Source organism: Ictidomys tridecemlineatus, chromosome 2, assembly GCF_052094955.1.
Source record: "Ictidomys tridecemlineatus isolate mIctTri1 chromosome 2, mIctTri1.hap1, whole genome shotgun sequence".
NCBI lineage: Eukaryota > Metazoa > Chordata > Mammalia > Rodentia > Sciuridae > Ictidomys > Ictidomys tridecemlineatus.
Window position 1 is genome coordinate 1,217,316 of NC_135478.1, and position 13,665 is coordinate 1,230,980.

At 55.6% G+C, this 13,665-nt stretch overlaps 1 protein-coding gene and 1 long non-coding RNA gene across 4 annotated transcripts; one reads left to right on the forward strand and one right to left on the reverse strand.

The window, feature by feature from the left end:
- Positions 1–1,363: 1,363 nt before the first annotated feature.
- LOC144371001 (uncharacterized) lies at positions 1,364–3,371 on the forward strand. The gene is made up of 2 exons (XR_013431150.1): positions 1,364–2,794; positions 2,939–3,371. It is a non-coding gene; the product is annotated as an uncharacterized LOC144371001 (long non-coding RNA).
- On the reverse strand, positions 3,353–13,113 carry Abhd17a (abhydrolase domain containing 17A, depalmitoylase). Of its 3 annotated transcripts, XM_078033028.1 has the most exons (6): positions 12,956–13,113; positions 8,530–9,105; positions 6,168–6,362; positions 5,082–5,122; positions 3,923–4,102; positions 3,614–3,819 (listed from the first exon to the last, which is right to left on the reverse strand). In XM_078033028.1, exons 2-6 carry the CDS (start codon positions 8,859–8,861, stop codon positions 3,755–3,757), a joined length of 813 nt encoding a protein of 270 aa, XP_077889154.1. In that variant the 5' UTR covers positions 8,862–9,105; positions 12,956–13,113; the 3' UTR covers positions 3,614–3,754. The 3 variants fall into 3 exon arrangements, with proteins under 3 accessions (XP_077889149.1, XP_013216915.1, XP_077889154.1); XM_078033023.1 differs by lacking the exon at positions 5,082–5,122 and having other exon boundaries at positions 3,353–3,819; XM_013361461.4 differs by lacking the exons at positions 5,082–5,122; positions 12,956–13,113 and adding an exon at positions 10,300–12,886 and having other exon boundaries at positions 3,353–3,819.
- Positions 13,114–13,665: the final 552 nt, after the last annotated feature.

Genomic DNA, 13,665 nt, shown 5'->3' on the forward strand with positions numbered 1-13,665 from the left:
CATGTCCAACCAGAGGCCATTGCGAGTGGAGGAGGGGACAGAACCCCAGGGAGCATCCAACCTCTCCATCCTATGTCCAGGCAGAGCCGAGACCACGGTGTGGGTCCTGCCAGCCCAGTGTCATGGGAAGACACCACGACCTGCAGCTGCCAGTGAAGGAGAGAAGCACGGTGGCCCCCGGTGCTGGAACCCAGATGGAATGCCAGCCTGGGGCACTCAGGTCCCCAGGGAGGAGCCAGAGGTGGTGGCATTAGGTGCTGCCTCAGATATGGCCAGTTATAAGGGCTTGTGTCCTCCTGGGGTGGGCCTGTCTTCCTGGACAGGTCCTGTCCATGGGTCTCTAAGAACCACAGCATGTCTAGGCCACAGGGTCACCTGGCTGGTGGGCCAGGGAACAGAACCTGATCTCTGCCCTCAGAGATCTTGTCTGAAGTGTGTTGATGACAGATGACATAGGGAGGGCCCATGAATCAGCCTCTGGGCTAGGAGACACTGCTGCTATTGGGGTATAAACAAGTGTATCCTGGAAAATCTACAAAATAGAGATTTGGAAGTTGGCCTTCCTCCCAGGAATCCTGGCGATTGGAAGCAGAAGGGGGAGGTGCTTCCTGGAATAGACTGCTCAGGTGAAATGAGCAGGCCCCAGAGAAAACAGTGCCTTGAGCTGGCCATGTGTGTGCCACAGGTGCCTGTCAGTGCGACTGAAGGGACAGAGAGCCAAGTTCACACCAGCCACAAGGGCATCCCAAACAGCAGTATGCACAGCTGGGAAGCCCTCGGGTTCCTCTTATCACAGAGCACCTACTAGAATGAGCATTACAAGTACTCCGTACAAGGCACCAAGTATTCGAGTTGGCACTTTTATTGCAACTTAATCTACAAATCTAAGCAATCCCAATTAGGAAAAAAAAAAAAAAAAAAAAACAGGGCAGGGAAACAAGATGAACTCGCCTGGTGTCACTGACAAAAAAGAAACCTGCCCAAGAAAAGGAGGGGAAAAGGTCCTCTGGACATATGTAGCTAGGCAGTGGGGTTCTAGCTCGCTGAGGAACAGGCCAGTCGAGCCTCAGCACGCAACAGGACATGGAGGAAAAAATGTTTTGGAAAAAACTAAGTCAAAGCAAGTGATTCGGAAATAAGTTTTGCTCCTTAATTTTCTAATATTAGACAGTATTCTTTTGTCTAATATTAGACAAAAAATCTAAATGTATAGTATAAAATATACATATAGAAGTCATTTCATCTCTAAAAGAAACTACCAAGTGTTTTATAATCTTGTATTTGATCATTTTTCAGAACATAGAAGCCATGGTGAAAAACTAATAACAACTTTAAATACCTGGCATTAAAAAAAAAAAAAAAAAACAAACCTACAAAGACAAATGAAAGATGGAGGATACACTTTTGACAACAAAAAGACTAATTTCCCTAATATATAAATTGTTCCCTCAAAATGACACCAAGACCCAATTCAAAAATGGGTAAATAATATGAAATACAAATGGCTTTTAAATATATACATATTTATAACAAAGACATATTTTCCGATTTCAAAATATTAATAGTGGTAGGAACTACTAACATCAAAATGACCTGACATTAGTATTCTAAAAAGTTAATTACAGGAATTTCAAATGAAGCTACAATGACATACCATTTTATGCCTACCACATCTGCAAAACAAAGCCTCAGGAACACCAAACGTCTCCTGTGTTGTGTGGAGGGGACAACTTGGGCACCTTCCTCATCTACACAATGTCCTTTGACCTAGCACTTCCGCGGTGAGCAATTGAGCCCAAAGAAATATTCCTGCTGGAGTAGGATGACAAGAATAGGCCAGGTGTGTGGTTCAGTGGTAGGACCAATACTTTGGAGTGGAGCTCTGGGATCCAAGCCCAGCAGCCAGAAATAAATACGTAATAAAACATAAATCAGGGCTGGGGATGTGGCTCAAGCCATAGCGCATTCGCCTGGAAGGCGCGCCCCGCTGGGTTCGATCCTCAGCACCACATAAAAATAAAGATTTTTGTGTCCACCGAAAACTAAAAAAAATATAATATATAAAAAATCATAAAAGAAAAACCTTTAAAAAATAAAATTTAAAAAAAAATTCTAGTTAACCCCAATAGGATCATTGCTCTTCCTAACGGAAGGCTGAAAAGAACCCACGTTTCTACCGACAGGAAACAGGATAAGTGAACCCGTACTAGAAAAATACCGGGCAGCCATTAAAACGAAAGGAGCCTGTGTCCGAGGACGCCGTCCACTCCCAGCGCGTCCAGCGCCCTAGCAGAGGGACGCTCCTCTCGCGGACACCCTCGCAGGTGTGCGTGCGTGCGCACCTGACGGAAAGGAAGGGCCCCGCCCCGCCCCGGGGAAGCCGGCCGTGAGGGCCACCGCGGGAAGCACGGGGAAGCACGCCTCCACGTAGGCTCCAGACGCCCCCGGGCTCCGCGAGTTTTCGGCCGGGTGCCCGCACGCACCTCCGCTCCCCGGCGCTGAGGGCCGGGTCTGACGGCGCCAGGCGGCGGGAGGCGCCGGTCGGCGAGCCCCGGCACGGACGCGCCACACCGCGCTCCCATCCGCGGGACTCGCGGACCGCACACCGAGGAAACCGCAGAGCCGGGCAGAGGCTGTCCCGGAGCAGCCCCGGCGGAGAGCGAGGAGTAGCCACTTACCACGGTCCCAGGGCCACGGAATCCACTTCCGAAAGCGCGCTGCGCCGCTTCCGCTTCCGCTGACCTGAAAGCCACGCCCCCTGCTCCCGTTTCCCCACCCAACCCCCCGGGCTTAGGTACGCAGGTCCTTAAAGGGGCCGCAAACTGTAGCTAGGCTGAGCCAGATCTAGGTCTTGGTCTCTCCACCGCCTGCCTGGTCGCGGGCACAGGCTGAGGGGATGACCGAGGCCAAAGTGGGTGATTGACCCTTCTCGCTCTAGGGCTCCTGCCCTAGAGATCGCAGGGCATGGAAAGACCTGGAGAACACAACGCAAGAAGAACCAGAACTGGATGGATCCTAACAGGAGTGCTCCCTGCCACCCCAAACCTCAAAACTGGCTCCCCAGGGAGATCCGTGGAACAGCCATTGTTCTTGGAATCTGTTCTCCGTTTGCAAAGGAAGCCGCAAGGTCCCAGTTCTGGGCCTGAGGAGCCTGGCACTTCTGGGTCCAAAATGGGCTCCCCCAGAGCAAGCTGCAACTAACCACAAGCAGTTTGCTGCAAGGGCTGCCCTTGGAACAGGGCTTAACCAGCCTCTCTGGTGTGTGCTAAAGCCAAGAACCCTGGAATCCCTGCTCCTCTTGGAGCTCACGAAGACCCGGAAAGCGTATGAACCACAAAAAGGAAAGGAACCCTAAAATCTTAAATCTTTAATTTGTTTTCATGTCTTTTCTTCTTTTTGCTTTCAAAAGGAAGAGAGCATAGCTCTATCTCCTGTACAATGTCCATGGCCCCTGGGCCGGGGCGGGGTCACGGCTGCCTGCCTGCTGCCTGGGAGTCCTGGGGGTCCACATGCAGCCCCCAGGGCTGCAGCAGGACAAGTCCAGGCGGCTGCCTTATTGCTGAGGTCCCGGCGCAGTGGTGCACAGGTAGCCGCTAGGCGCGCTGGCTGGGCAGCTCCTGGGAGATGAAGCGGCGTAGGCGCTCCAGGTACTGACTGTAGAGCTCAATGTCGTTGTGCCCAGCGCCCTCCACCCACAGTGGCTCGACGGCCTTGGGGCAACGTTCGTACAGCGCCAGCCCATGGGAGAAGTCGATCACCTCGTCCTCCGTGCCGTGGATGATGAGCACGGGCGATGTGATCTTGGACACCTTCTCAATGCTGCGGAATGGGGCCAGGCAGGGCAGGTCAGCTGTTTGCTCCAGCCCAGCCCCCTCCCTGCCCCTCAGCACTACCCACTCCACCCCCACGTGCCCTGGCTCACTTGGGGAACGCATCGAAGCAGTAGGTCTTCTTGGTGTCAGGAAAGGCAACGCGCATGCCCGAGGTGAGTGGCGAGTGCAGCACCACCGCAGCGCACTCGTAACGCGAGGCCAGGTCCACTGTGGGCACTGTGCCAATGCTCTGCCCGTACAGGATGATGCTGTCCGGGCTGATGCCGTACCTGGCGGTGGCCAGGACAAGGTCAACCTAGGCCTGAGGCAGCCCCCACAGTGACCAGGGCAGGTCTCTGCGCTCCTCCCAGAAATAGGTACATAGCGCTGGAGGCAGCCTCAGCACCCACCCTCCTCCCTGTGTTCCTACATGTACTGGGACTCGATGTGGGGAGGCATACCTGGTGAGGGAGCTGGGGGTGCAGGGCAGGACCTAACCACTCCCTCTCTCCCCCTCCCCCCACATTTGATCAGAGTAGACCTAGGTACAGCCTGCTGCCGCTACACGGTAACCAGCTTCAGGACCCCTGGTTCCTGAACAAAAAGCCTTTGCCCATGTAAGGTAGTGGGGCTCTCCTCCTCTGCACCCTCCTCAGCCGCTCTGGTTGTTAGGAACTTAGGTGGCTGTGTCCCTGGATGTCTAAGCCAAGTTTTGGGGCCCCCAGTACCCAACTAAGGGCTTGGTACAACACAGACAAGCAGTTGTGGAGGTGGCTGCAGCAGGTGGATGCCACCTCATCCACACAATGGTGCCAGGACCCAGATGGCCTTCCACCACAAGCTCCCACCTCTGGGCCTGGCCCCTCCGCACTCTGCACATCCAGCAGGTCCATGTGCAGCCCATCTGCTCTGCCTTGGCTGATCTAGCACTACACTGGCTCCCACGTGGGGACTCACTGGCTACCCTCCCCATACAGGATGCCACAGCTCTCCTCCCAGAAGCTCCTGAGCCTGGTTCCAAGGGGCCACCCTTCTTGGTGCACAGAGGCCATCCTGTGTTCTACCTGGACAATCCACATGGAAATCTGACTCTATCTCTTTGCCCACCCAAAGGCCACCAATACAGGTCCCCAGCTTGTGCCCAGACCCCCAGCTCTGCCTCAGGCTCACTGGCCTGCTCCCAGCCTCAATGGCCACTACTGTGCTGAGTGCTTGGACAAAAAAAGCCTGTCCTGAATGGAGCGGGTCTTTGTCCCCAGGTCTCCCTACCTCCCACTGACTCACAGCTGTGGAGGTAAGACAACAGGTCCCTGTGGAGTAAGAGAACAGGACAGTGCAGGTGACAGGACAGATGAACAGTCTCATACCCCCCACTGGGCTGTGACTCTGCCAGTGCCTGAGGCAGTGGGGACAGAAGTGAGCAAGCTGAGAACACTGTACAGGAGCCACAGGGGAAGGTATGCTCAGATAGGTCCCCAGTGCCAAGTGCTAGGGGACTGGGCTCTGGAACTGCCTGGCACATCTCCATGGTGACCAGGGCTCCCACCTCCCTTGGGCTGCTAACTTCCCAGTTGCACCTGTGCCCTACCAGAGGGGGTCAAACCAGTCAGCCAGGAAGGGTCAAGGTGGGCATCCCCGAGCAGGAGGACTGGGTTGGGCTGCCCACCCTCTACAACAGTGCTAAGATGAAGCTGCACTCTGCAAACACTGGTTTAGGGGCAGAGTGTGTACCACTCTGAGGTGGGGCAGGGAGGACTGCCTGGGACCTGGATGACCAGGAGAGCAGGATATGGACAGAAGGACCACATGACTAAGAGTCTGGAGACAGGCTGGCCCAGACCTCAGGTGTGAGCTGAAGCCCATACCCACTGATCCCCCAACCAACTTGGGCTCCAAAGTGCTGGACAAAGTCCTCCAGACTCAGTTGCAAGACCTACCTGCCCACTGCCCCAGGATGAGCTGTGCTCCAGTCACACAACCCCAATCCAGACAGAGCAGGCCACGCCCACCCTGTACCCTAAGGGGCCCTTGTGTCTCAGGCTTCCAGTTATTGTCTCACACAGCTCTCAACTACCACCTTCTGATCCCAGTGTCCTCTGTCCAGCCTCTCATACCTGGCAGAGCTTCATTGACCTTAGACAGCTGTTGTCTAATGAGGACCCAGGAGCAGCTGCTCCCCAATCCCAGGCCAGCCCGGCCCCATCTCAGTCAAAAGGAGATGGGCAACTACACCCCAAGGCCTCTGCAGATCTCTCTTGAAGGTCCACCCAGCAGGACCTGGTACCCACTTCCTCTCCCCCCAAAGAAAGCTTGGTCACTCCCTGGGGAGCATAACAGCTGACCTGTGGCCCTCACCTCGTACGCAGGGCCTGCCAGGCAGCATCGATATCTGCATAGAGATTCTTCTCGGAGGGCCTGCCTGAGCTCACGCCATAGCCAGAGTAGTCATAGGAGAAGATGTTGCAGCTGATGCGGGTGCCCAGGCCGATGTAGAAGCTGCTCATCTGACCCAGGTCCACTGCGTTGCCATGCGAGAAGAGAACTGTGTACCTGGGGGCACAGGTCAGGGGGACGGGAGCACAGGCCTGGCCTGGGGAGACTGTCCCAGGGCAGAGGACTTGTGACAGTCCATCCTGGCAGCCAGAGGCACCTGTCACCTCATCTACTTCCCTCCCAAATGACCACACAACCAGCAAGGGCAAGGCAAAAAAAGATGGCCCAGCTCCACCTCCAAGGTTCCAACAGGGACAAGACAAGAGCATTAGCCAGGGCATAAACCACCTGGGCTGCAGAATGGCCAGCTCTTCTCACTGGGTTGGCTGGCCATGATGTCAGGCTTCCTCTGAAAGGAATGCTTCAGACAAACCATAAGCTCTTTTCAAACTGCATATATTCAGCCAAAATGAGCACAGTGACACTGGTTTTGCACGAGGGGTAATTCTCAATGCCCACCTTGAAAACTCAGTTTGACACTTCCTCTGGAATCTCCCTACACCACCGTTTCCTTGCTGCACCTTCAAGCTGTTTTTATTTTTTTTTTTATAACTGCATTTTTCATACCTTTATTTTATGTTTTTCATGTGGTGCTGAGGAAGAACCCAGGGCCTACCACTGAGCCCCAGCCCAGCCCCATCAAGCTAGTTTTAATTGCACATATTCAGCCATAACACACACTGGCCAAAAAGGGCTGAAATGAAGAAGGTGAGCCTGGGCTGAATGGGACAATGCCCCATGTGAACTGTGGATTCAGTGAGGCCTGCCTCGGGAACACCTCTGCCACCCGTTTTCCACTAGTGCTCACATAAGCTGTTTTTAAATTATACATACTCAGCAATAATGAGCACTGGTCCCAATAGGCCAAAACGAAGACTGTGAGCATGCCACCTCAGCTGGGAGACAATCCTACGCCCACTTTGTGAATCAAGTTTGCAACATCCTCTGGAACCTTCCTACCTCTGCCATTTTGCTGCTGCTCCTACAGTCCTTTTCAGATCCCACCTGCTCCATGGAAATGAGCATTGGGCCTGAAGGGCCTCAACGAAGAGGGTGAACCCGGCACCTCAACTAGAGACAGTTCCCAATGCCCTCTTTTTCTTTTTGGTGGGGGGGGGGTGAAGGAGACTGGGATTGAACTCAGGGGCACTCGACCACTGAGCCATATCCCCTGGCCTTTTTTGTATTTTACTTGGAGACAGGGCCTCACTTTTGCTGAGGCTGGCTTTGAACTCACAATCCTGCCTTAGCCTCCTGGGCCACTAGGATTATGAGCGTGCACCACTGCACCCAGATTTCCCAAAGCCCTCTTTTGAGAATTCACTTTGAACCTACCCCTGACACTATTTCCCTGCCCATTTGAAGGGAGACCCACAATGTGAGCTTGGCAAGCTACAGCAGTTACCACTTCCAGCCCCACTGGACAGCGGCCATCTCTGCTGCAGAAACTCTCCTGGAATGGCCTGATAGTCCCTGGGGTGCTCACACTCCTGCCACTGCTAGGAACCTACCTAGACCAGGAGCTGCACTGCTGTGAGCTGGGACCCACCCAAAACCCCACACATGAATAAAGACAATGCTGCTCACAGAGGCCTGTGCCCCTCCTATAAGACCTGAGGTGGGATGAGGCCTTGCTGTAAGTCAAACAAGAGCAAATACCAGGCAGGTCCTGGCCCTGGCCCATGGGCAGCTTCCTCTGGCAGTACCAGCCCAGCACAAAGGTAATAGCTTGCCCTTTGGACTCAGATCCCTGCTTGTAGGAAGGCCTACTGCCCCACCTCTGCCTCACCCCTCTGGATAGAGCTTGGGAGATATGACCCTTGAGAGCAGGTGGCAGGGCAATCACTAGAGTTCCACTTGAATCACCTGGCTTGCCCACCCTGAGCCTGTGTCCTCATCCCCAAGAGGCAGCACACGGGGGGAGGGGGGCTCTCCTGAGGACTGCACGCGGAAAGGCCCTGCACTGAGGGCCTGAGGTAGTTCTGTAGCAGCACATGTGGGGGACCTGCTCTTGCCCAAATCTGGGCAGTAGCTCCACTGGTAACAGGAATCAAGACAGGGAGGCTAAGGGAACCCACGCCCATGCCAACTAGATGGCCTTTCATCCTGGCTCTGGCACTTGGGGAGGCTACTACCACCATGCCAAGTACCATTCTTAGCACCCTGGGCCAGGTGCAGGCCTGCCTGCTCCCAACCCCATCCCAAAAAACCCTCCAGCTCTCACCTGGCACCAGGAACGCAACGCACATACATGCAGGAGATGCGGTTGCCACGGGTGCTCTTAGTCAGGAAGACCTCGATGGTGTCAAGTTCACGCTGGCTGTACTGGAAGTCAGCACGTTCAGTCAGGTGGACCTTCCAGCGCCCTGGGGTGCCGGCAGAGACTCTCAGGGACCCTGAGGGGGCAGCTCCAGCCCCTCCAGGCCCTGGCTCAGGCTCAGGCAGCAGTGAGTAGGTAGGCTCTGGAGGCAGGAAGGCGAGCTTGGCAGCAATGCGGCCAGGGCACGGTGGGCAGCAGAAGAGGCAGCAGAGTTCGCTCACTGACAGGCCGTTCATGGCGGGCGCCGGGCCCTTCACTGGGCCTCTTCAGGGGCACCCACCAACAAGGCTGCCCAGCCTCACTTGGCAGGGGAGATGCAGGGGTGCTCCAAGATGCAGGCAGTGGGGAGGGCGTCTCCCAGGCCACCACCCCAGACAAAAGCCCCGTTAGGAGGCTGCAGCCCAGCCCCACTGCCGTCCAAGCTGAGCCCCCAGGAGCCTTGCGGCCACAGGTCTCCATGTCGTCGTGCAGTGGGAAACCCTGCAGGGGACACAGAAATGTGGGCTCCTTCAGGGAAGCTGGGGGCCCAACCTGTGCCAGGTGGGAAAGTGTAGTCCCAAACCCATTCATCGCAGATCCTCATGGCCCAGTCTGATCCTCTCCTGCTCAGACTGTTACACAGGCAGCCTCAGGCCAGGGCCAGGGCCAGGGCCAGGGCCAGGGCCAGGGCCAGGCCCAGGCCCAGGCCCAGCCCCAGCCCACACCAGAAGGAGCCTCCTGGCACCCCTCCTCAGGTTGTAATCCCCAACTCTTGCCATTTCCACCCAGCTATGGCCTGTAGGACATGCCAGGCCATCAGACCCGTCCCGCCAGCACACACCCCTAGCTGAGTCCAGGGAGACCTCCTCACGCCCAGGATTCTGTCCATCCTGTTGTCCAGACCGTTCCCCAGCTCATCTCTGTGCAATCTTTCATCTGGCCACCCCCAGATGACAAGAGAAGCCGAGGAATGCACAGGTCTCGAATTGAGGGGACCCAGGAGTACACAAGTTCCTCCCCTACTACAGCGTCCCTGTGAGTTCACAGGACCTTGGTGTCCAGAAAGGAAATCAGTAAACAAAGGCTCAGTTTGGGCAGCGGCCACTGAGCTGGGAACAATGGCTCTTCCCTGTGCTTGGGGCAGGCGGGTGGAAGGGTGGGGCCTAGGGAGCCTGGAACTCCTTCTCCAGCACTAGACCTTAGGGCTCCACAACCTCTCTCTTCAGCAAGCATCCTCCCTCCAGGACATCCATCTTTTCACACCACGATTTTTTTTGTACTAGGGATTGTACCCAGGGGCACTTTACCACTGGGCCACATCCCCAGCCCTTTTTATATTTAGAGACAGGGTCTCACTAAGTTCGGGTGACTCACTGAACATCCCTGGGCCTCAGTGTCCTCCTGTACAAATGTGGATGTCACTTGCCTCACAGGGGACACAAATGAAAGGAAGAGTTAACTGGAAGATAATTCCTGGCTTGGACTGGGGATTCAGACATTACTCCTCTTGCAGGATGCCATGAAATGTGTTAAACCAACAACAGCTAAAGTGCCAAAGCAATTTCCACCACATAGGGAGTCCCAGACCACAGACCAAGAAAACACAGGTCTGAGGAAAACCTACGCACCCACTGTGTTTCCTTTGCAAACAGAACAAGGGCAACAAACACACAGCTCAATTTCCACAGAGAATACCTGGTTATGCCCAGTTTTGAGTCACAGCATGAAGAACACTGGGCCATCAGGACATGGTTCAGAGGCAAATGGGATCACACACTAGTGCATATGAAACTGTAGGCCCACAGACTCAGCTGGGGTGGGGCAGAAATACATCTGTTCCTCTGGAACTGAGACATGGGCAGGGTCTGGAGAGAGCCATATCCAGTCACAGGATCCAGTGGCACAAGGAGGAGAGCTGTGAGAGCCAGGGAGACACAAGGACAACACAGGGCAGAATGCAAGCCTCATGTAAAGTCCTTTTCAGAGGGAGAGTCGATGATGCTGGCACTCAAACAGAGGTATCCCCCACCAGGGGACACTTGATGCTATTTGAAGATATCTATGATTGTCACAACTGGAGGTGCTCCTGGAATAGAGTGAGGCTGCTCAGCACCCTGCTGGCCAGGATGCCCCATTAGAGAATGACCCAGGCCCAAATATCCACAATGTCAAGACTGAGAAATGTCAGCATCAACATACTCTCCACCAGGGGTGTTCCGCTGGTGACAGGTGGCTTGGAGGGGGTCTCAATCCTGGAGAAAGGCTAGTCTGAGTACTCAGTGAGCAGGTTGGAGGCCCCTAGCAATCCTGCAGATTGATAAGGACAGTCTCCACCCTCCAGATCCAATCTAATTTGTCCCCAGGTCTGATGGCTCTACTTTCCTCTACCCTCACCAGCAACTACCTTTTCCCCTCCTCCAGCACCCTGCCCTAGACTGGGGCAACGGCCTCCACTCGCAGCAGTCTCTCTTCAGCAAGCATCGTCCCTCCAGGACATCCATCTTTTCACACCACAATTTTTTTTTTGTATTAGGGATTGTACCCAGGGGCACTTAACCACTGAGCCACATCCCCAGCCCTTTTTATATTTAGAGACAGGGTCTCACTAAGTTTCTTAGAGCCTTGATAAATTGCTGAGGCTGGCTTTGAACTAGCAATACTCCTGACTCAGCCCCCGAGCCACTGGATTACAGGCGTGCACCATCGCGCCAGGCTTCCCACCACAAATCTGACTGCCAAGCCACTTTCCTTCTAGGGTGTCCTGTGGCCTCCCACTGTTCCCAGATCCCATCCCTCTGTACCACCTACCTGATAGACCTACAGTTAGGCTCAGACCACCTCTCAGGTCTCACTACCTTGCTCTCAGTTCTCCAGAAGACATACACCTACATCCTGTCTTAGGATCTCTGTCACCCTGAGCACCCCCCAACCTGCTGGTCATTCTCCTCCCCGCATCTCACTCCCAGTGCTCTCTGGATCCTCCACACCTGCCGGGACTGCTCCTACACTTTCACAGTTCCAGGCTAGTCTCCATGGTACTCACCACTGCTTTTATTCACAAGTTTAACCAGATCCCGGCCACTTAAGTAGAAACACCAAGTAGGCAGGACCAGTAACTATGTACTTTGGCTCAACAATTTGCTGACTGGGTGTTCAGTGTTAAGGGGCAGGAGAAGAGGAAGCCACAGGAAGATAACAAAGCGCCTCTAGGGTCCACCAGTTTGTTAAGGAAGAGGCCCAGCATCTTCAAGTCAAGATGCTGGGACCTCCTGTGTGTCACTGATGGGTTGAACTGGGCAGTGCACACCCAGATGTCTCACTTACTGGGAACACATGCCTGGCACCCAGAACCCCAACTATTGCCATGACATGCACCTCAGTAGGGCTTTTTTTATTTTTGTCTTTTCAAACCCAGGGCATATTTACCACTGAGCTACACCCCCAGACTTCTGTATTTTTTGAGACAGGATCTAATTGCTGAGGCTGGCTTTGAACTTGCTGTCCTGCTGTCTCAGCCTCCCAAGTTGCTGGAATTACAGGTGAATGCCACCCTGCTCAGCCCCCAGCTAGGTCTTATGAGGACCAACAAACAACCAGATAACTGCAACACTTTAAGACACCTACATATGACTGCCTGTGATGGCACCTCACCCAGCCAGCCAGAATGGGAAAGCTGCCAGAAGGAAGGTGTGGTTCAAGTGACCAGGTGCCAGAGGACTGGACAGGTGGAGGAGCAGGGACTAAGAACTGGAGGTGAAAGAGTTCCAGGAACCGCAGGCTTCGAACTATGGCAGAACATGGCAGGAAGAGGGGTCAGCAAGAGGGGCCCCAGAGAGCCAGGGCTGGGTCAGGTCGCGCCCCTGAGCCCTGCTGTGTTGTTTGGACTTCATCCTGGGGCAAATGCGGGACCCGCAGTCCTAAGTCGGAATGGCCATCATAGGTGAGGGGTTGTGCAACGAGCCCGGGCTGCTCCTGGAGACGGAGCGGAGACCGGGAAGCCTGCTCTGGGTTCCCAGCCCGCAGGAAGATGCCTGACAGGGTGAGTGTGGAGCCCGGGCGGCCGACGCGGGCAGGCTCCGGGCAGGAACCAGTCCCGGCTGGGCTGGGCACTCCCCGAAGCCGGAGGCCGAGCCCCAGGAGAGTGGGCGCTGGGAAACGGACGGCGGGGCAGCAGTTCGCGACGCCGGCCCGCGGGCCGACCCCGGTCCTCCGGACCCGCGGCCGCATCAGCGGTGCGGGGTCTCCGGGGCTTCCCACCTGGCGGTCCCGGCCGCGCGGCCCGGCCCGGCCCGGCTCCCCAAACGGCCGCGGCCGACACCGGGCCGCTCCGCCCGCCCGGCCCGGCACTCACCGCCCCGGCCCGCGCCCCCCGGCCCCGGGGCCGCGCTCCATGGCTCCCCGGCCGCCCGCCCGTACGTCCTCGGTCCCTCGGCGCCCGGGCCCGGCCTCCTGCGCCGCCACCACCGCCGCCGCTTCCCCGAGGGCGGAAATGAGCCTCGCTCCCGCCACCGCCCCGGAAGTGACGCGCGGATGCGCCGGGAGAGCAGCGCGTCCCGGGGGCGGGGCCGAAATTTGGGGTGGAGCCATGGGCGGTGCTTGTGGCCCTGGGGCGGGGCCTGAGCTCCCAAGTCATTCATTCGCTTGTTTTCTTCCCTCTTCCTCCTCCTCCTCCTTCCCTACCACGTGGGAGGCCCTGGGTTAAATCCTCAGTACTGAAAAACAAATATGTCTCTATATGTACATATATTTATCTATGGGTATATGTACTTATATGTATGTGTATATATGCACAGTTGAACCCAGGGACTTGCACGTGCTCCGCTGCTGAGCTGTGCCCTCAGATGAAGTGTTTTAGAGCTGGCAGGGGCGAGGATGGAGCACCAAAAAGCACAGATCCACTCTTTTGGCCACAAGACACACACAGAGACTCCTGTGAAGGGGACGAGCCTACTAGGTGGTCCTGAGGCTCAATTCCCTACCTAGCATGGGTTGCCCCTCCCATCACAGACTCCTCCCACCCACCCACCCCAGGCACTTTGTAAAAGGTAAAGCCACTGCTGT

What these genes read in the sequence shown, in the direction of transcription:
- Abhd17a (XM_078033023.1), bottom strand. Translation starts at nt 8,861, where the DNA reads ATGAACGGCCTGTCAGTGAGCGAACTCTGCTGCCTCTTCTGCTGCCCA. An exon ending in CGTTGCGTTCCTGGTGCCAG is followed by an intron (nt 6,363 to 8,529) that starts GTGAGAGCTGGA and finishes CTGTGCCCCCAG; the next exon opens with GTACACAGTTCTCTTCTCGC. An exon ending in TGGCAGGCCCTGCGTACGAG is followed by an intron (nt 4,103 to 6,167) that starts GTGAGGGCCACA and finishes GGCCACCGCCAG; the next exon opens with GTACGGCATCAGCCCGGACA.